At 44.5% G+C, this 22,193-nt stretch overlaps 1 protein-coding gene across 1 annotated transcript in view; it reads right to left on the reverse strand.

Moving 5' to 3' along the window:
• MERTK (MER proto-oncogene, tyrosine kinase) overlaps positions 1–22,193 on the reverse strand; it is a 52,405-nt gene that overhangs the window by 18,902 nt on the left and 11,310 nt on the right. The window contains exons 5-9 of the mRNA XM_035111109.3: positions 20,740–20,826; positions 16,440–16,555; positions 9,265–9,448; positions 7,755–7,906; positions 1,428–1,581 (exon numbers count right to left, since the gene is read on the reverse strand). Coding sequence (XP_034967000.3) covers positions 1,428–1,581; positions 7,755–7,906; positions 9,265–9,448; positions 16,440–16,555; positions 20,740–20,826 — 693 coding nt within the window. The remainder of the gene's footprint in view (positions 1–1,427; positions 1,582–7,754; positions 7,907–9,264; positions 9,449–16,439; positions 16,556–20,739; positions 20,827–22,193) is intronic.

Raw genomic sequence — 22,193 nt, forward strand, 5'->3', positions numbered from 1 at the left:
GGAGAACAGGCTTTACCAAAGGTGTCATGGGCTTTGAAGACGCTTGAACTCAGGATGAAAGGGAGAAACATGCTAAGAGGAAGGCACGCTTGGCAAATCCACACCATGATCAACTCCAGCCTGGAAACCAATGTCCCCACTGTGGAAGGACGTGTGGATCCAGAATTTGCCTCCATAGTCACTTACGGACCCACTGTTAAAATGTGTTTATGGAATACAATATTACTCGGCTACGAGTGATTGCCAAAGAAGAAGAGGAAGAGGAAGAGGAAGAAGAAGACAGTTTGGGGTCGGGGTCCTGGGGAGCTGTTTATGAGGGAGATTCACAACAAGATTTCAAATATGTTCAAAGTAGGTGCAAGTGGATGGCTTCACTAGATTTGCCTGTTCTGAACTGGTTCAAGATGAGACTATATTGCAATACACATCTCTTGGTTCAATCACAGAATCATAGTAGAGTATTTACACGGCATGAGCCCTGATTTGTTTGCAGGAATGCTGAGCAACATTATGTCATTCAAAAGCTATCTCACACCACAGCGGCAAGAATGTTACTTGCCCCAAAATGGAAAGAAGCAGAAGTCCCAGCAAAGGAAGAATGGATACAAAAACTTATGGAATATGCAGAAACAGCGAAGAATGAGAAATCAAGATAACAAACTTTTTTAAATAAAAGAATGGAAGTGGTTTATTGAATATTTACAGATAAACTGTAAACAGATAAAAACATTGGCAGGATTATTGTGATAACCTGCAGTTTTATAAGAGTATATATTTAAAGAAGATGAATAAATGAGCAAATTAGATTAGTTTGGATATGCAGAAGATATTAAAAATAAATTTAACAAACCGCAGAAAGAGGGGGAGGGAAGTCAAGTTTTGAAATGTCAAAATGATTGTAAAATTAAGGAAATGTATAAAATTAGTGAAATATATAAACTTGAAAAGTATTTTTTTTTACAACAACAACAAAAGTTGTCTCACACCTTCCACTGCATTTCTCCAACACTTTGCTTATTGCAAAAAGTCTGATTTGGGGGTGGCAAGCATGTGTGTTGCGCAACAGCTCCAAATAAACTTTCATTGCACACCCTTGAATTTGCCAGGTTATGATAAGAACATAAAGATGGGCTTGCTGGATCAGGCCAATGGCCCATCTAGGCCAGCATCCTGTTCTCACAATGGCCTGTGAGAAACCCTCAAGCAGGGCCCAAGCACAAGAAAACTCTCCCCTCCTGTGGCTTCCAGAAACTGGAATTCAGAAGCCTCGCTGCCTCTGACCGTGGAGGCAGAGAACAGCCTTGTCCTTTGTTCATTCGCCCAATCTTCTTTTTTAAAGCCATCTAGGTGACTGAATTCCACCTGAAGATACTGCCAGGCTGCAAGAGTCCCTTAGCTCATTATTGCGCTACATTAGTCCAACTCACCATTCCCTGGAATAAAAACAGCCACTGGATCACTGAATGGCCCCACTCCGCCATTTGTAATGGCAGCTACTCGCACCATGCAGGTTGCATTGATGGCCACGATTGGAATGTGAATGGCGCTGGAATCTTTACCGGTACGCGAAGAGAGATTCTGCTGCAAAGGGGGAGAAGTTCTTTAAAACGCAGAGGAATTCATGGGAAAAGACTTTCCCCCTTTGTAGACCCATTTCCTCCCATTAGACTAAATAATTAGCTGAAAACCAAGATTTATCCCCATCCAACAGATTAGATTTCATGCTTGTTTGCTGAACATAAACAGGCAGCGCTCATGTCAAGAGAACAGCTATTGATTCATGGGGAGCTACAGTTTCTGTGAAGGTAGCACTCCAAGCACGGGATCGTAGCTGGCCAGCATTTCTTTGTAAATGCTCTTACTACCGCCAGAGTCAAAACTCAACGTAAATTTTACCCAGTTCTATAAGCTTCCAGCTGCGGACCATCAAGCCCCGTCATTGCAAACCTGTCCTCCTTACAGACAGAGCCAAATAGTCAAGGGGACGAACAAAAAACTTCCCAAACTGGAGTGCTAAAAGAAAGCCGAGGATGGGAATGGTTTGTAAAATTCCTTGCTTTCTCTCCCTGTGCTCGGCCTTTTCCCACTCCTTTCTGAATTTGCAAAGCCACAGGAATGTTCCCAGGAAGAAGTGCCACTTAAAAGACAAAGTTAATGTGTTTAATTAGAGAAAAATCATGACTAGCATTTATTAAGGACTGTAAACTTTTTATGGGTTTTTTGTGTGAAAGAGAAAATGAACTTGGAATATCTGGCTTTGAAGACTGAAAAAATATTGGTTTATGGAAGATAGAGTGGTTGGAGGTTAATGAGTGAATACGATATTTAGCTGCAGGACAAAGAACCGGAAATCTTTTTATCTTTCTTTATTCTTTTTTTCATCTCTCTCTTCTTTCGTTCTTCCTTCCCTCCTTTATTTCCCTTTTTACTCTTTTCTTCTTCTTTCCACCTCCGTTCCTTTTTAGATTAAACATCTCTTTTATTTCAGTGTATTATGAAAAGATACTTTCTATTGGATATGAACTTTTGTATATCTTTGGACAAGTATCAATAAATATAATTTAAAAGTGCCACTTAGGAGACAAACAATTGGGCCAAACCAGCTACTATACAAGGAACAGAGAACAGGCAAAATAAATGGGCTTCAGGAATCTCGGGAACCCAAAGCCAACCTCATCTCACATATTTGCCCATGAACATTTGATACAAAGCATCAGGGTGCAATCTTGTGTCCACTAGCTTGAGAATAAGCCCGATTAAACAAAAATGAGACTTATTTCTAAGTAAACATGCGTAGGACTACAGCCTTAAGATATTCTTGAGCATTTACTAATGGTATGGAAATTACAGTGGTACCTCGCAAGACGAATGCCCTGCAAGACGAATTTTTCGCAAGACGAATGCGGCTTGCGATCTGATGGTGACTCGCAAGACAAATTTGTTTTGTGAAAAAATCGTCTTGCGAATCGTGGTTTCCCATAGGAATGCATTGAAATTTAATTAATGCGTTCCTACGGGCAAAAAAAGAAATTTCAGTGCATTCCTATGGGAAACTGTGATTTGCAAGACGAATTTTTCACAAAACGAATTGACTCGCGGAACGAATTAAATTCATCTTGCGAGGCACCACTGTACCTGTGTTTAAAGCAGTATTGCCATTAATGAAAATAATAATTCTGACAACTAGGCATTCTCTTAACACTTGTGGTATTTGGTTATGTACATGGGAATGCAGCAGACATACAAGGTGCCATTTTTGATCTTAGATGCCATGCTTGTAGCTAGAATTCCTCCAAAGACAAAATGGGCATTTGGGCACTTGCAGCTAAAGCAGCTTTATGCAGGAGCAAAGCAAATTGTTTTAATAAGCTTAAGTGACGCAGCGGCATCCCAGCCAGATATCTCTCCAATAACGCTAGCATATCTGATTTGACACAAGAGATACCCTTTCCCGTAAATTCCCTGTTATTTCCTGGACATCCAGTGAGTCAGCTGAACAGCTGAAAGAATGATAGGTCCTGCTTCCTGGTGAACCGCTACTGAAAACCAAAACACACAAAAAATAATTTCTTCTGTGATTCACAGTCCAGCTGGCAGGCTGGCATGTAACACTCAGTGTCTTCCTAAGGCAATGCGTTACGGTAGTACAGCTTCAACTGAATAAGGCTGTATCAAAGGACTGTGTAAACAGGAACTAGGCAAAATTATGAAATGATTAAGGCTCTAAGCTGTTCGTTAATAGACCGATTAGCACACACACCACCTCAAAATGGAGAAGCTTTAACAAAGGAGGGATTGGATACTGGTTAACAGGGAGCAAAGGGTGGTGATGGTGGGTCACAAGTAAAATCTGTTTATATACCCCTTTATATAGCCAAGGTTTGTTCTTGGTTTACAGCTTGTGGTCTATCTGGAGCAGGACCAGATTTAGGTTTGATGAGGCCCTAAGCTACTGGGGCCCTTTATATGTCCAACTGTCCTTTGTCAACAACAAATTGTCGCTGTTTTTGTGTTGAATATGTTGTTGTTGTTGTTGTTGTTGAGTCGTTTAGTCATTTAGTTGTGTCCGACTCTTCATGACCCCATGGACCAGAACACGCCAGGCACTCCTGTCTTCCACTGCCTCCCACAGTTTGGTCAGACTCATGTTCGTAGCTTCGAGAACACTGTTCAACCATCTCATCCTCTGTCGTCCCCTTCTCCTTGTGCCCTCCACCTTTCCCTCCACCTTTCTCCTTGTGCCCTCCACCTTTCTTTTCCAGGGAGTCTTCTCTTCTCATGAGGTGGCCAAAGTATTGGAGCCTCAGCTTCAGGATCTGTCCGTCCAGTGAGCACTCAGGGCTGATTTCCTTCAGAATGGATAGGTTTGATCTTCTTGCAGTCCATGGGACTCTCAAGAGTCTCCTCCAGCACCATAATTCAAAAGCATCAATTCTTCAGCAATCAGCCTTCTTTATGGTCCAGCTCTCACTTCCCATGCATCTCTACTGGGGAAACCATAGCTTTAACTATACGGACCTTTGTCGGCAAGGTGATGCTATATGGTAATTTATGGACCTAATAGGTATATAAAGCCATGCCATGCAACCAGTCCATGTAGAATGTAGGCAATCTATATATAGAAATGAGCAAACCAGTGATATTTTCGGGACATGGCTAGCAGGCCATTACTTACATCATAGGTGTCTACATAACACAAAACACTGTTCCTGTATGTAGGTTTTATTTTATTTGTTTTTTATCTTATATTTTGGAAATGTACACCCAGTTGGTTTTTTCCTTTAAATGGGGCCCTAAGCTATAGCTTGTTTAGCTTATACGTACATCCGGCACTGATCTGGAGGAGACAAACCCCAAGTTGGGGTACGGATGACACACTAAGCCGAAACATGGCTTAACTGGGGATAGCAGCAACAAGGAGGGAAGGAATGAGGCAGCCACAGTCTTATTTCCGGAAGTCCAGTATTTGCCACAAACTAGTTCACATAAACAAAAGTCCACTGAACTAGATCAAAAACCTCTGAACTATACCCGAAAGTAGTTCCCATAATTGCCAGGTGAACTAAATGTAAAAGACCTTAATGCTGGGAAAGATGGAGGGCACAAGGAGAAGGGGACGACAGAGGACGAGATGGTTGGACAGTGTTCTCGAAGCTACGAACATGAGTTTGACCAAACTGCGGGAGGCAGTGCAAGACAGGAGTGCCTGGCGTGCTATGGTCCATGGGGTCACGAAGAGTCGGACACGACTAAACGACTAAACAACAAATATTTATTTTGGGGGGCAGAACTTTGAATGATTTCTAATTTATCTGCATGTTTATTCTCCTCCAACCCACCCCAACCGGGAGGCACAGGCTCTTAGCATCAACCAGAATTTATAAAAGTTAAGAATATGGAGGAGACGATCTAAGGCTTATTGGGCAGATACAGAGGTGTTGCTGTTGCTGAGGATGCTTAGTCACTGTTGCTAAGCAATCAGAAGGAAGGAATATAAGGCATTTCCTATATCCTTGTTGAAGAGATTCACTCTCAGAAATACAAGTACAGAAAGCAAGCAAATTATGCTTTGTGCCTCTAGCAGCTCTATAGCTGGCACAAATTTAGTAGGTTAAGTCTTCTGCAGTAGGGAAATACAACCTTGGGGTAAGCTTTACCTGTTGACATCTTGTTACCAGTCTGTTGCCTCCGATTTACTTTTTGACCTTATATTTCTACACAAGCAGCTTGTAACATTCTGAACTGTTTTGGGCTGAGGATGAACTTTTTATGAACTAGATCATTTGTAAAAGGACAAACTTAACTGGAACTAGTTCCTTGAATAAGGAACTTGAACAAATTTCTTTTAGAAATGAACTCTCCCAGCATTGCCGAAGCCTGCATGCTCACGTGTCCACACTGAACCATGGTTTGGTTTAGCGTCATATGCAAACTGACTCATTCTCTCTTAGCCAGGGTTCGAATCTAGTTAGCAACCCCTGGTTAAGAGGGAACCGGAGAAGCATAAAAAATGGTTATCATCTTTCCTGATATGAGGCTTACAATCACTGTTGAGACAAGCAGAAGTCAGGGCCCCCCAAAAGAGAAGGTGGCTGAAGAAATGGGACAGGCGATCCCATGTTCCCAGTCTCCTAAGATCAGGAGCAGTACACATTTGCACCATCTTTCAAGTGTATTTAACTCTTGCCTAAGCAACTTTTGCTGCACAATAAATCTGTTGCTAGAAGCCACTTGTCTTTTGAAAGGGCTTCATTAAGAACTTACAGCCTGACAAATGATTTACTGTCGTACTTAGGAATGTTCAAGAGCAAACAATGGAGTGTGTTTTATTACATCTGAGAAGCTGAAGGCACATGCAGAATGTGAACTGCCTAGATATTAAAAGTTCTGGCATCCAGCATTTTTCTGGAGAAGCAAGATGCTAAGATTTACGCCTTCCTTCTCTGAGGATGAAGGAAGAAGGAAGTGACCTTTAGTTAAGACAAGTTGATGAGTTTGCGTCTCCACCCTAGACTAGTCACAAGACCATATTATCACTTTGCTGATTTCAGTTAGTTTGAGCCCTTTGATTTCTAAATCCCAAAAACATTTAAAAAAGGAACAGAAAACTCTAGTCGTCCAGAAAACAAGCATGAATCACATCCCCCCCCCCTCCATGGGAGATTTGAAAACAACGAAAACATTTGCGCCCTGACCTGAGCGCAAGCCCCAATAAACACAACAGTGCTTATTTCAGCGTAGGCATGCATAGGATTTTGGTGAGCCGCGGTGCAGTTTCTTTTCAGTACCTCAATTTTGGACTCAAAAAGCCAATCTAATATAAATAAAATCAACTCAGTGGAAACCTAAACTAGGAATCAGGATCTGTTTTGGATCATGCTTCTATCACAAGTATAAACTTCTTGTTTTCTTTTTTCCTTCCTCATGGGACTTGTGATGCCACAATTTTTCTGATGTAGGCCACCACATTTCAGATAAAAGTGGGGACTTCACTGCCGTTTTCTACCTGCTCAGAGGCTGGGAGGGCTGAGTGAGGCTTGCTGTGAGTAAGACTCCTCACTCAACAAGGTCTCTAAGTTCAACAGGCTTTTTGCAATGCTCTCATAAGCAAACACAAAAGGCTTCAAAGTATGAGATTGCAGGGTTTTCCCAAACATCCTTTTAAGCTACAAGCAGCTGAAGATTTTAGGGCCAAATCTTCTTATCTCATTCATAAAGCCAGGGATATAGGATGAATGCCAAGTCTGGAGCAGTGCAGACTTAAGAGCCTCACGGTGCAATCCTGCGCATGTCTACTTAGAAATACGTTCTTACTGCGTTCAGCAGGACTAGCTATGAGGTAAGTGGATGTAGGACTGCCACCTCAATCTCTTAACTGCTGCTAAATATCTGGGGTCATTTGGAGAAGGCATGTCCCCTTCCCTGAGCAAATTCACCACTCTGCCTTAGCTGCATTTACGCGATACATCAGTGCCTGTATTTCCCTTAATCAGTGTTCAAAAAAACTCTGGTTAATAGGAACCTGGGTTGTTCACTGGCCTGGTTTGCATGTAACACTAACCCATAGTTTATAAACCATGGTTTAGCAAACCATCGTTAATCATTGGGCCCAGCCTTACTACTTATCTATGGTTTATAAAATACAATTCAAACATGCTTGGCAAACCAAGGTTTCCTGTTGGTCTCAAAAGCTTGGCTATCATTAACCATTGTTTAGGGTGACATGTGAATGAGGCCATTGTTTCAATACTTACAAACACCTCTGAATTCTGCCACACATGAGAGATGCTGTAGCCTTGAAGTTCACCATTCATCTGTGCAGAGGGAGGTTTTATCCACGTGACAATCACAGAAGAGCTGGACTCGTTGACGGAGAGCGTGACATTCCCAGGCGGAGCAGAGGGAGCTGAAAAACACACAGTGGATAAACAGAAGGATGGCCATTTCCCCATTTTGATGACTTCGGGGAGATGTGAGCTGCAGAATTGTATGGGTGGGAGCACACAGCATTCAGAGAACAAGACAAAAACAAGTGCAAGTAGATCACAAGATAGGCACAGGGTATGTAGGGACAGGGTATGTATGTAGCATCTTCCACTCTTTTTTTTTTTTAAGGGCTACATGCATTGCTTGAGTGACACAGAAAGTGAATACCCATCTGCTAAGAAAACGGCAGAGATACGAGAGCAGGGTGTGTGTGTGTGTGTGTGTGTGTGTGCGTTGCTCATCATCAGTGATGTCACTGCCACAGTCCAATAGGTGCCCACAACATTCGCCCAACTACATTCCCATGCAGCAGCCACTATCCTAATTGACAGTATACTGGGCCCAGTAGGGGCAAAATAATGATAAATTTCCTATCAACAAAAGCATTACCTTGTGTAGGGGGCGGGGAGGGGGAAGAGATTCTGGATCCTGCTGCAACAAGTTAGGAATGACATGTACTATTACTTCGGGTAAAAAGTGCAACCTGGAAATATCTTGGATAATCATACGGTAGCACAGAATAGGGTATGGTTTGCAATATATACGAATATAGCAGGGGGGTCCAACTGGTCGACCGCGATCGACAGGTCGATCCCCGGGTGACCGTGGTCGATCGCGGGATCCTTACCGCTCACATTGTTTTGAATCATGTCTCTGCCCCCTCGGTCTTTCCGTGCGTCACGTTTAATGGGTGCTCCTTTGTCTGCTGTAGCGTTGCGTTTGCCTGCTAGTGGCTGCATTGTTGTCATGCTATTTATTGCTATTCTTCTCAATTGAGAAGCCCCACCTAAGGAAAGATTTTCTCCCCTAAATAAAGCCCAACAACTTCAGTCTGCCCCCCTAAAAAAATGACACACACACACACACACACACCAGTTTTTACTGCCAGATTTTTTTCTGGAAGTAGATCGTAGTCTCTTGGGAGTAGGATGTCCCTGTAATATAAAGTTGAATGTGGAAACTTGATAGGAGTGTTCTTGAATGCAATGCTGTAAATACGGGGCAGAGCTTTAGCACAGCCAAACCAAAGAACCTTGTATGAACTTCAGCTGGGGAAAACTGAGTTAAAACCGCTATTTGGCCATGAAGCTCACTAGATGACCTTGGACTAGCGGCAATATTTCAGCCTAATCTACCTCACAGGGTTGTTAGGAGGAGAAAAATGGGAGCAAACGTTCCTAAGCTCTTAAGAGGAATCGGAAAGACACACAAACATGATACTGCTATCAAGGGCTACTGTATTCACTGGGATAGCATTGCGTTGTTTGTTTTACTTACCTCCTTCTGTTGTGTTGGCAATTATCCACGGGCTGAAGCCAGACCAGCCTACTTCGTTCATACAAGAAACAGAGATGTTATAGTCCTTCAGGGCCCCCAGATTCTGAATACGGTACAGATAAGGAGGCACAGAAGCGTTGAAAACCAACGCAGAGGCATTGCTTGGTGCAAAAGCATCCTTCACCTGAAATGAAGAACAAAAATGGTCAAGGCAAAGATGATTCAGCAAGGAGTTCCAAAGCTACAGGCACAATTATCTGCCAGCAGCCCTGCGTAATATTGCAAGGAGAGAAGTGGCAAGGCCGCCCTCTCACCACAGAAAATAAGCATGTTGAACAGCAAGGAATGGCTCCCTTCCACAGAGTTACAGCAAATGCCCAAGGCGAGAGGAAGAGAGGCTTCAGAAACACATTTGGAGTCAAATCAAAGTATCTCCATGTGTTACTCATGTGAAAATGGAAAGCAACTAGTAATTCCTAAATCTGCCTAGGCCTAGCTCTCACCTGAGTCGTAAAATGAGCTGCAAATCTTCATAGTGACACTGAGGTCCAGCGCCAAGGGCCTTCTGGCGGTTCCCTCACTACGAGAAGCCAAGTTACAGGGAACCAGGCAGAGGGCCTTCTCGGTAGTGGCACCCACCCTGTGGTAGTAGCACCCGCCCTTCCATCAGATGTCAAAGAGAAAAACAACTACCAGACTTTTAGAAGACATCTGAAGGCAGCCCTGTTTAGGGAAGCTTTTAATGTTTAATAGATTGTTGCATTTTAATGTTCTGTTGGAAGCCGCCCAGAGTGGTTGGGGAAACTCAGCCAGATAATTTATTATAAATAATAAGTTGTTGTTGTTGTTGTTGTTGTTGTTGTTACAGTGAGAGCTTATGTCACTAGATGTGTCCAGAGAGAAAACAAACATGCAGGTCCCTGTACCTAGAAAATAAGCACGGCAGGGAGAAACTAGAACCCTTATCCCTGACATGCTATCTTTTTGTGTGCAGGGTGTCTGCTTGTTTGTTTTCGCAAAGACATTTAGTTTTTTTATTTAGCCAAGTGATTTCCCACCTGCAGCCAAATAAACGCGAAGGCAATGATTCTTACCCTCACCCTCAGCGGAGAACCATTTTTCTCTGTTTCGTTGCCCCTCTCAAATTATCATTAAAACAAGGCAAGTACATTGTGCAGGGCACATTTATCTTTATTTTTTATTCACGTCAATGCCGCACACCACCAGACAGAAAACGAAAATTAAGCAGCCATTGATGCTACCAGATGCTCTGGCAGGCAAATACGGGGAGAGTAAATAAAACCAGCTGTTTTCTGTTTTTGGTGTATTTCATTTGCCATCACATTAATGGCTCTTGTGTCACCAAAGGTGCCTGAGGCCATTTGGTCCAGGCAAAGGGACGAAACCAAACCACACTGCCTTTTAAAAACATCAACAGCTTAGTAATTCTGGTCTGGTTTTGTGAGTATCAAATGCTAAGATCTCTAAAAATGGTCTTGCCTTGGGGATTTTGAATGCGCTCGAATTCAGAAATTCTGCTCTTTTATAGTATCTGTAAAGTGGCCAGTTATATAATATTAAGTCATAGGGTTTCTTTAAAAATATTATTACTTTCCAACCTATTTCCGGAGTTTCAGCAGGAATGCAGCATCGAATACCACTGACGTGACAACATCAAGAAAGGAAAGGCATCACCCTGTTCCTGATCCACCCACCGCAACTCACAAAAGCAGCTTATTAGAGTTTCCAGAAGGCAGCCGGTGCTACTTAAACCGATACTGTGGAAATATCACATAGGAAACTCAATAACCAGGCTCACAGATGCTTTTATGTTTCGGCACTAGAAGGAATGCATCTGTGCAAAATGAGATATGGAAAACAAAATGCCCTGACCTTTCTTAGGAACAAGAGGAAATCCTGATGCTGTCCAGTTATCTGCATGTAAGGGCACTTCCTCAGCTGAATGAAACAATTATTTAAAAGCGTAGCATGATCACAAAGGGCGGCCTGCTGTGCGGATGTGACTCTGCACCCCTGCATTGCCCCGGACATTGGGTTCCTGCCTGCATCCTGGGGCTTTCCCCAGGTCTACAACCAGACATGGAAAGAACAGGGAGCAATGGGCTTGTGGCTTCCAGCCAGGAGACCTTGTGACCTGCTTTAGCCAATCATGGCAGCTTCGGAGAGTGTTGCTCGGTCACTAATCCATGAGATCTTGTGGCTCTGCAACAGATCTCTGGCTGGGGTTATTCTCTGTTCTGCACAGAACCTAGCTAGTGCAAAAATTAATTTTATTTATTTAGGAATTCTGACGGAAACGAGAGCAGAAATCACTTATTCATCCAATGTCCAGAATGGAAATCAATCCAGCAAATATTTACTCTTGCTGTTGCTTTTGGTCTGCAAACAATACACCATTAAATTTAAGGCCCCTGCCATTTGCATCGAGTTTCCTTTGCATTTAAATGAGTGGAGTGGAACAACGAAATTAAGTGGGTTGCATAATTTCACCAAAGCGGGCAGCAAGATGAACAACATAGTTTGTGGCAGAAGATGGGCTGCAGCAGAATGGAAGCGGCGGTGCATGTGACAAATACAGGGAAGAATGGAAAACGATGCCTTCTTCCATTCCTTTCATCCCTTTACATTGAGATATTCTTGGTCCATTGAGCTAATATTGTTAACACTGACTGGCAGCAGCTCTCCAGGGTCACGGCCACAGTTTCTTCCCAGTCCAACCAGGAGCTGCCAGAATCTGAAGCAGGAACTGCCTGCTTGCAAAGCACAGGTGATATTCAATTAAGTTGTACTCAGAGTAGACCCATTGAAATGAATGACCACGAGTCTATTAGGTCCACTAATTTCATTGAGACTACTTAGAGTAAAACTGAGCTGAATACCATCCCACGTGCCCTTCTCTTGAGTTACAGCCTTGCCCCATTTTTCTGTTTTCAAAAAATGTTTTCTGCCAAAAAAATGATAGGGGTGAGGAAAGGATCGAGGGAACAAGTTGTTCTCCCAGTCAAAATCACCCCTGAAAAATCTTTTTTTAATAAAGAAAAGAACAAAACAGCGCTGTTAGGATGGCAGTTACTTGAGTTTGTGTATAAATCATAGAATCATAGAGTTGGAAGAGACCACAAGGGCCATCCAGTCCAACCCCCTGCCAAGCAGGAAACACCATCAAAGCATTCTTGACATGTGGCTGTCAAGCCTCTGCTTAAAGACCTCCAAAGAAGGAGACTCCACCACACTCCTTGGCAGCAAATTCCACTGCCGAACAGCTCTTACTGTCAGGAAGTTCTTCCTAATGTTTAGGTGGAATCTTCTTTCTTGAAGTTTGAATCCATTGCTCCGTGTCCGCTTCTCTGGAGCAGCAGAAAACAATCTTTCTCCCTCCTCCATATGACATCCTTTCATATATTTGAACATGGCTATCCTATCACCCCTTAACCTTCTCTTAATATGTGGCTGGACACTAATGAAGTCGTGCCTCTGTAGCTTATTGCCAACCAGAGAATCCTGTTGCTTTTCTGACAATCACTAGCATGCTTTCCAAACACCCCTTTCCCCACCACCAGCAGCAAATCAGTCTCCTCCCGGCCACTCAGAACATGCATAGGTGTTTTGTTGCCTGAACTAGCAGCTTCCATGGGATGTGGATTGCCACCTGCAGCATAATGTAAAGAGCAGAATGTTAAACAGAGCAGGCAGACTTAGTTCAAAATCCCTGTCCAGCTGCGGTTGGCCGGTTATCTGCTTTCAGCCTAACCTACCTCGCAGGGTCGTTGTGAAGATATGGGGGGAACCTTCTGCACTGCTCTGTGCTCTTTTATTGGAGGAAGCATGGGTTGAAATGGCAACAACGAAATAATTGAAGCATCCTTGTGTTTTCGAGGTCATAAACGCCGGATGGCAAGAGTGTTGTTCCTCGTATCCCGTTTGTCCAGGCGAAATAAACAAGCAAACGCCCCCTGCTTCAGCATTCAACAGCTACATTAGGGGCTGCAGCCCTAATATGCAGGCTGCCTCCACCACCACCCCCCAGAAATCAACGGGATGAGAGTTGTTTAACCCTTTGGAGGATGGCAGCCCACACACACACCCTAGGAATCTGGGATGCACAAACTGTTATTGTGAAGCCGGGCGGCTTCTGAGAAACCCTAAACGCCAACCGCTTAGATACCAAAGCTATTTGGCTGCGCTCCAACATCCACACAGTTCTGTTCATTTGACATGGCATGGCCAAAGGGAAGCGAGATAAAATGCGTTCAGCGTTACTGTGAAATGTGTCAAATGCTTAAGCAGACGGTGCCTCGCTTGATAACTTCTGGCCATTTTCAAACTGCAGAGCGTTTCACCGGTACAACAAGCTCTTGGAAAGTTGAAATAGTTAAGGCAGAATTCACGGGAGGGGCAGGATCCAACCCTGTTGCTTTTTTCCTCCAGCCACCATCCCAGCCAGAGGCGACATCATGCAATAAAACCTAAACTCATCGCCATAAAACCCAGAGTTAAACATTTAAGAACAGCAACAGGAAAACACACAGACACCCTTCACACATTAAGCCAGTGCGCTCAACAACTTGGCAAACGGAAAGGTTTCTGCTTCCAGGAAAAGCATTAAAAAGAAGGGACCTCATCTGATCTTCTGGGGAAAGGAGATCCAAAGTGTTCTCTGCACAGTATCATAAAAAATAGGCAGCTGCCTGACACCAGGTCAGACCATTTAGCTCAGTACTGCCTACACGGACTGGCAGCAGCTCTCCAGTTTTAGACAGGTTCCTCTCCCAGGGATGCATCTGAAGCTGGGTTCTTCTGCATGCAAACTACCATCATCTTATAGCTGTGCCCGCTTGGAGATGGGAGGGGGCCTCTTGCTCGAGGCCTCCCAAAATCTGGCACCAGTAACTATACAATCCTGATCCATACTGATGACCAGGGCAGAATGTGCATAGGCAGCCTTTGAAAACAAAGGACGCCTAGAGCATGTGGAGGTTGAAAGCCAAGCTAGCAAGTACCACCTTGTTTCTCCCCACCATGCACTCAGTTCCACCTGGAATGGATGTTTGCAAAAAGCGTTATGTATCCGCTCCTGAGAGCAAGGGCCAAAGAGAGGCATTGCTTGTGCCTGTCCCAGATACAGAACCCCTTTGCACCTGAAACTCGCCCCTCTCCTCACCTGAGCACCTTTCAGAAGCATCTTGAGGTCTACCTGTTTGGGCTGGCCCTCAATGCTTTGGGTTAGGTCTGCCAAGGACTTGTGAGGCAACAAGGTTTCATTCTGTTACGCTGGGGTCTTCTGCTCTTGTTCTCCCCCCTCAAGCCTTACGGAAGGGGCAGGCTACGGTTGTAAGTAAATCAATGAACTCAAAGGGAGCTGTGTGGCCGTTTCACCTGGGTGACTGAGCCAGGCAATTGCTGTTTAATTTCTTGCAGGCAGACACCGAAGGAGTTGACGCCAGGCTTTTCGTAAGTTGTACCCTGAACTCATGAAATTGACAGCAGCCACTTGGACTCACAGATGACTCACTTATGAACTCTGATCGGAGTTCCTTCTACATGTGCCACCCAGAAGTCTCTTTAAGAAGAACTGAAAATGCCACTTGCGCATATTACTCCCAGCTATGAGGAAGGCAACTCTCTCTTTTTCTTTCCAACCACCCTTTGCTTTCTGTTCCTTTAGCCAAGCCTGGCTTCCAGGAACCCAGGTTAACAGGTTAACCCAGGTTAAGTGACTTACAATAATAATAATAATAATAATAATAATAATAATAATAATAATAATAAGGTACGATAAAATAACCCAAACAGTCAAAATTTAAAAAATGCAAAGTATCATTTCCTGTCCACCCAAAAGATGAACACGAAGAACAGGCCGGAAGAACAAACCACATCACGGTCCAAATGGCTGGTGACCATCGCAGGGTGTCTAAATATATTTCCCTTCTGCATAACACTAGTTCTATTTTCAAGCTTCCCTTTGCAGGAAGGCAAACTAAGCCTGTGACATTCAGGGCAATCCTCATTTGCAGCAGTGCACCCAGAAGAATTGCCACATCCCCCATATTCTGCAGCCTTGCAACAGAGGGCAGGGAGTGCCTGGAGGCGGTTGGAGGATGGATGGCGGCTAACAGATTGAGATTGAATCCTGACAAGACAGAAGTACTGTTCGTGGGGGACAGGAGGCGGGCAGGTGTGGAGGATTCCCTGGTTCTGAATGGGGTAACTGTGCCCCTGAAAGACCAGGTGCGCAGCCTGGGAGTCATTTTGGACTCACAGCTGTCCATGGAGGCGCAGGTCAATTCTGTGTCCAGGGCAGCTGTCTATCAGCTCCATCTGGTACGCAGGCTGAGACCATACCTGCCTGCGGACTGTCTAGCCAGAGTGGTGCATGTTCTAGTTATCTCCCGCGTGGACTACTGCAATGCGCTCTACATGGGGCTACCTTTGAAGGTGACTCGGAAACTACAACTAATCCAGAATGCGGCAGCTAGACTGGTGACTGGGAGCGGCCGCCGAGACCACATAACACTGGTCTTGAAAGATCTACATTGGCTCCCAGTACGTTTCCGAGCACAATTCAAAGTGTTGGTGCTGACCTTTAAAGCCCTAAATGGCCTCGGTCCAGTATACCTGAAGGAGCGTCTCCACCTCAATCATTCTACCCGGACACTGAGGTCCAGCACCGAGGGCCTTCTGGCGGTTCCCTCGTTGCGAGAAGCCAAGTTGCAGGGAACTAGGCAGAGGGCCTTCTCGGTGGTGGCGCCTACCCTGTGGAATGCCCTCCCGACAGATGTCAAAAAGGAAAACAACAACCAGACTTTTAGAAGACATCTGAAGGCAGCCCTGTTTAAGGAGGCTTTTAATGTTTAATAGATTATTGTGTTTTATTCTTCTGTTGGAAGCCGCCCAGAGTGGCTGGGGAGACCCAGCCAGATGGGCCGGGTATAAATAATAAATTATTATTATTATTATTATTATTATTATTATTATTATTATTATTATTATTATTAAATATCAATGACTGCAACCTTATGCCCACTTGCTTGGGAGAAAGCCTCAACAGGACTTACTTCTGATGAGATTTGTATACACGACGGCACTGGAAGTAACCATATGAAACACCAGGTAAAAGCAACCACACAAATGCTGAACAACAAATAAAGGCATACCTGAACCCTGCAGTGACTCAAAAGCGAATAGCCATCGAAGCCTGGGACCCAGGACACTGCTATCGTGTGAGCTGTTCTGCTCCTCGCTTGCACCTCAAGAGGAGGGGACGGGATTCCTGCATTAGAAAGAGCAAGACCTTCAGCAATAGTGCTTGAATATGGCAGCCAGCACAACACACACATACCATTGCCAGGCCTTCTGGACACCATGCAAAACCATCAGAATTGCTGGATTTTATGCTTTGGGGACAGGGACCCAGGTGGCGCTGTGGTTAAACCACTGAGTCTAAGGCTTGCTGATCAGAAGGTCAGCGGTTCGAATCCCTGTGAGCTCCCGTTGCTTGGTCCCAGCTCCTGCCAACCTAGCAGTTTGAAAGCACGTCAAAATGCAAGTAGATAAATAGGAACCGCTACAGCGGGAAGGTAAACGGCATTTCCATGTGCTGCTCTGGTTTGCCAGAAGCGGCTTTGTCATGCTGGCCACATGACCTGGAAGCTGTATGCCGGCTCCCTCGGCCAATAATGCGAGATGAGCGCGCAACCCCAGAGTCGGTCACGACTGGACCTAATGGTCAGGGGTCCCTTTACCTTTACCTTTACGCTTTGGGGAGGGAGCAGAAATAAAAAACGGCCAAGCAGTCTGCTTGCCAAATTATGACCAGACAGTGCCCACTATCCTATAGGCTGGTTTATTCAAAATCAAATTCCACTGTATTCAGTGGGGTTTAAGAGTCTGGGAGTGTGCTTAGGATGGTAGCCAAAAAAGACAAGTTAGTAATATTATTTTGTGTTTGTCCCTCCCTGCTTCCAAGATGCTCAGGGTAAGTTTATGTGCCCCCCCCCCCGTGCATCGCGGCCTGCCAAGCACACGCCCCACACTTTTTTTTTTACTCACAACCATTGCAGAGGGGAAGAGTGCTGTTGAGTTCAGGTCACTGTGAGAACAGGATGCTGGACTAGATGGGTCAGGGGCCTGATCCTGCAGGGATCTTCTTAAGTGCTTACGCCTGCAGGGATTTGAACCCAGGTCTCCTAAGTCTAAGTGCAACATTCCAGCTCAGGTATGAGAAAGCTGTGGCCCTCCAGACGGTGGACCTCAGTGCCGACCAGTGTCAACCAGCATGGCTAAAGATCAGGGATAATTAGAGTTTTAGCCCAGCCACAACTCGAGAGCTGAGCTAGAATGGAGTTCCCCACCTCTGATTTTGCAGCTTCAAAGCACCATTGTTCAAATATATAAAAGGATGTCATATGGAGGAGGGAGAAAGGTTGTTTTCTGCTGCTCCAGAGAAGCGGACACAGAGCAATGGATTCAAACTTCAAGAAAGAAGATTCCACCAAAACATTAGGAAGAACTTCCTGACAGTAAGAGCTGTTCGGCAGTGGAATTTGCTGCCAAGGAGTGTGGTGGAGTCTCCTTCTTTGGAGGTCTTTAAGCAGAGGCTTGACAGGCATATGTCAAGAATGCTTTGATGGTGTTTCCTGCTTGGCAGGGGGTTGGACTGGATGGCCCTTGTGGTCTCTTCCAACTCTATGATTCTATGATTAAGAAAAATGGGTAAAGATGACACTACAGTCACAGGGTTAGGTCTGAGCTCTGCAGCATCCTGACCATTACCTGGGAGGACTCTGGTTTTCACCTTACTCTTCTGCTACGGAGGAGAAAGATTCCGTAAAGGACTTCAAATAAGTAAGTGTCTGAAGGTCTCTTCTGTATGAGTGTAACAGACAGGGCACCGTAGAGACATTGCAGGAACATCTGCTCCCACAAACACGCATTGCTCCCGACTATAAATCTACCCATCATCACAGTCTGGTTTTAATGAATATTGAGTTATACAGTTTTATTTTTAAGTTGCTGTTAGCTCCCAGAGCAATCTAGAAACTCAAGTAATTTTAGAAAAATAATAGAAACAGTGTTATCCAAGGCCAAAGCCAATCCGTCTCAAGCAAACAAGAGTTGTGGGTTTGTTTGTTTTTTAAAAAAGGCTTGGCAACCAGTTTATTCAGGGATCATCAGCCTTGAACACATTTGGAGTCTTGAGAGAGGAGAGAGTGTTTTGGGGAACAACCCTCCACCCCAATTGCTCTCTCCCCCTTCCCCTGAGTCACCACTGCTCTGACAGGGAGAAAAGGGAGTCGGAGAGAGAGAGAAAGAAAGAAAGAGAAAGAGAGAAAGAGAAACAGAGAATGTGTGTATACACAGACATTTTGCTTGCTTTTCCTGTTAAAGCTGGGTAAAAGTCAGATCCATTAGGATAAATACAGATTTGTGTGATTCTGCTCAAGGTTCCCCACACCCAAAAAGTCAGCATCAAATTAAAGTTTGCATCAGTAGTCAGTGCAATAAAAAACAACAACAAAGATCTGGTGCTTGACAGTACCACAAAACCACTGATCCAATTTACAGATCTTTATGATTTTAAATAGGATCAGGGCTGGCTCTAGGGGTAGGCTGGGTGGCGCGGGGCGCCGGGGCGCTGCGCTCCGGAGCGATCTCCGCGCCACGGCGCCACGGCGCCCGACATGCTTGAGACGGCCCTGAATAGGATGGCAACAAAAACAACAAGCCAACCAACCTATGATTGTGGGTTTGAGAGAATCCCTTGTAAAAATGATGAGAATCCATAAGGATTTGTGCCTCGGGTCCCATGGGGGGGGGGGAATCACGCAATTTCAAAATCTGTTTTATGGCGGGTGGAACTGGTTGGAAATAAATAATGGAATAACTATTAGTTGACCATTTGAGGAATTACAGAATTATGAACTATTTTTGGAACACACTGCAAGAGACATAGCAAAGCAGAGCTAAGTATGATCTCTGTTCAGGACCCAAAATAACAATTTGCCTTATTTAGAAGAAAACTGTGTTCTTTCTGAGTCCTAAATCTAGGAAGATCCCAGGAGAGCAAAGAAAGGAAAGGAAAGGAAAGGAAAGGGGATTTTTATTTTTACATTAGACTGCTGCTGAATGGAATACTTTAACAAACTTGACCATCTATCCCAGGATCTTTAAAAAAATCTCTCCCATTACATAAAGCAATGGTCCCCTACACTGAGTGTCAATCGGGGACAAGAGGATCCACTTCTGCCCAAATTAAATTGGGGTCAATCATACCAGATAAAATATATAAATCTAAATCAATCTACTTAATATTCAGGTCCACTCCAAATCAACAGATCCCCATTATGCTTCCAATGACATCAATGAGGGCCAAATAGGACTTTCCAAACTGTGTGTCGGCTGCAGTGTGTAGGTGTGTTGTGCAAACGCTCTCCATGCTCTTCCCGGGGCTGGAAAGGGGTTAGTTTAACCTCTGGTTGCTAGTAAAACTGAATTACTGTGTCATGAAATGATGCATGTCTAAAAAGTGTGTCACCAACATGAAAGGTTTGGAAAGCTCTGACCTAGAAGTTTCTCCAAACATTGCAAGAGCAGAGGTAGCAAGAATCATTGCCTTGACATGGCTGTAAGCACATGCAGGGTCAGGGACAAGGATTCCTTTTCATTGGGTGAGGGAAGTGAGGACCCCGAACCTCAAGAGGAAAGACATGCAGGACTAGCCGCCAGACTCCTGCTATCAGTCGGACCTTCAGGATTGATGCTTCCTGAGGATGTAGCACTGGTACCCTCTGACTCAGAAGACTCCACTGTAGAAGACCCAAGAGGACCTGAGACTCCATTGCTCCATCACTGTAGGAGATTCCTGGAGCCTTCATCATTGCAGGACACCATCCTTGGGGCAAACCTTTTAACCCAAAATTCCCTAAATTGCTCTTCCTGAAACACTGCACAAACTGAAACACAGCTATTCTAAATGGTCACTCTTCCAAATTTTGTGGTGGCAGTTCCCCAAGCAAATGCAGTGTACACAAGTCTGTCTATTGGCATGCATAAAAGTATGTGTCTTAGGGAAAATAGCATACAGAAATGCTGTTCAATAATAATTTAAAAAAATCACTTATTCCAGCAGGCATTTTAAGATAGTGTTTGGGCCTACTACGAAAGGTGCAAGAGCCTTAACTTATTTTCCACCTGAATGTTGGGGTCATCGTGACAGATCTGCAAATTTCAGTCTGAATCATCTTTCAGGCTCCACTTCATTGCTAGTGACAATTGTTGAGAAATCACGCAGAACAAATGCTGTCCAGAAATTGGCTGCGCCGCTTCCCACTGATATACAGGCAGGTTCTCAACACTCCCTTGTGCTCATCACAGAATATCTGAACCTGGGCAAGTTGGAAGCAGTCAAGAATCGCAGGCGTGCACAATCAAGCTCATGTCATACTTATGGCTGACCTTTTATATTGATTCGGGCTTCTGTTGATGTAGCCACACCCTTCACGTTGTGAGCTTCGCAGTGGAAAACGGCGGTTTCGTTAAGACCTGCAGCCCAATTAAAACAAGGCGATAAATCATCAAATCAAAGTAAGGCGGAACAAAACGAGAATCTCAGCAAGGTGGCAAACGGGATTGTGACAGGGGAAGAAAGAAAAAGCCATTGAAACCACTTCTCCTCCAACTCGGCTTCCTTCTTGAACACAAGACCACAGAAAGAAACCCAACTCCCAGGTGTTGTTTGTGACGATTCGGGTAAACATCTCAAGTGTGACACTTCGCTAAGCGCAAGGGAGATTCTTCGTAGGAAAGACTGGCTCATTTTCTTTTCTTTTCGTAAAATTATTTCCCTTTGCCAAAGAAGGGATTGAACACTTTGACAGAGCAATTTGAAAACCTGCCTGCTGTAGGTATGGCCAAGCGGCGAGTGAAGCCATGAAATGGAGAACTTCTGACAAACCATCAGCGAATAAAAGAGGAACCATGCCAGCTCGGTTGCTTTTACAGCAGCAGCCTCCCCCAACTTGGTAGCCTCCAGATGTTATAGACTAGCTGGCAGGAGTTGTAGTCCAAAACATCAGGAGAGGACAAAGGCAAAGGTAACACCAGGCAGGGGAGGGGCTGTGGGCTATCATATCTTATTGGAACCACGACTCCCATCTTCCTTGTCAATTGGCCATGCTGGCTAAGTCTGAATGGAGCTAGAGTCCAATAACATCTGGAGGGCCACTGGTTTCGCATTTCAGGATTACACCCCTAAACCCAGGCTTGCTGACTAGGTTTTCTGAAGGCAGAAGGAAAGAGGTTTCCCCCTCTGCCCAAGTGAGTTGCCTGTAATGCAATGGGACTTACTTTTGAGTAGACTTGCATAGGATTGCACTTGCATAGGATTGCACTTGCATAGGATTGCACTAGGAGAAGGGGACGTCAGAGGACAAGATGGTTGGACAGTGTTCTCGAAGCTACGAACATGAGTTTGACCAAACTGCGGGAGGCAGTGCAAGACAGGAGTGCCTGGCGTGCTATGGTCCATGGGGTCACGAAGAGTCGGACACGACTAAACGACTAAACAACAACAACAATCCTATACACACTTACTCAGGAGCTGACTATAGCAGGACAGTCTTCCAATTTGCACTCGAATATGTGTTTTTTAGACACTTGGGCTTGTAGACAGGGCAATACAAGTTTTTTGTTACTATAATAAAGAAAACCACTGCTTTTCCATTCATTCATTCTACTTTAAGCTCTACCTAGGGTGGTCAGATGGAAAAGAGATCAGGGCTCCTTTACCTTTAATAGTTCTGTGCAGAAGATGGATGCTCACCAGGTAGCCAGCTATTAAAGGTGCAGAAGCCTTGTCTTTTCCCCCCATCTGGCCAGCCTAGTTCCACCTACGATGGAAGGCTCTGGCT

This window comes from Zootoca vivipara, chromosome 3 (assembly GCF_965207765.1).
Source record: "Zootoca vivipara chromosome 3, rZooViv2.hap1.1, whole genome shotgun sequence".
Lineage (NCBI taxonomy): Eukaryota > Metazoa > Chordata > Lepidosauria > Squamata > Lacertidae > Zootoca > Zootoca vivipara.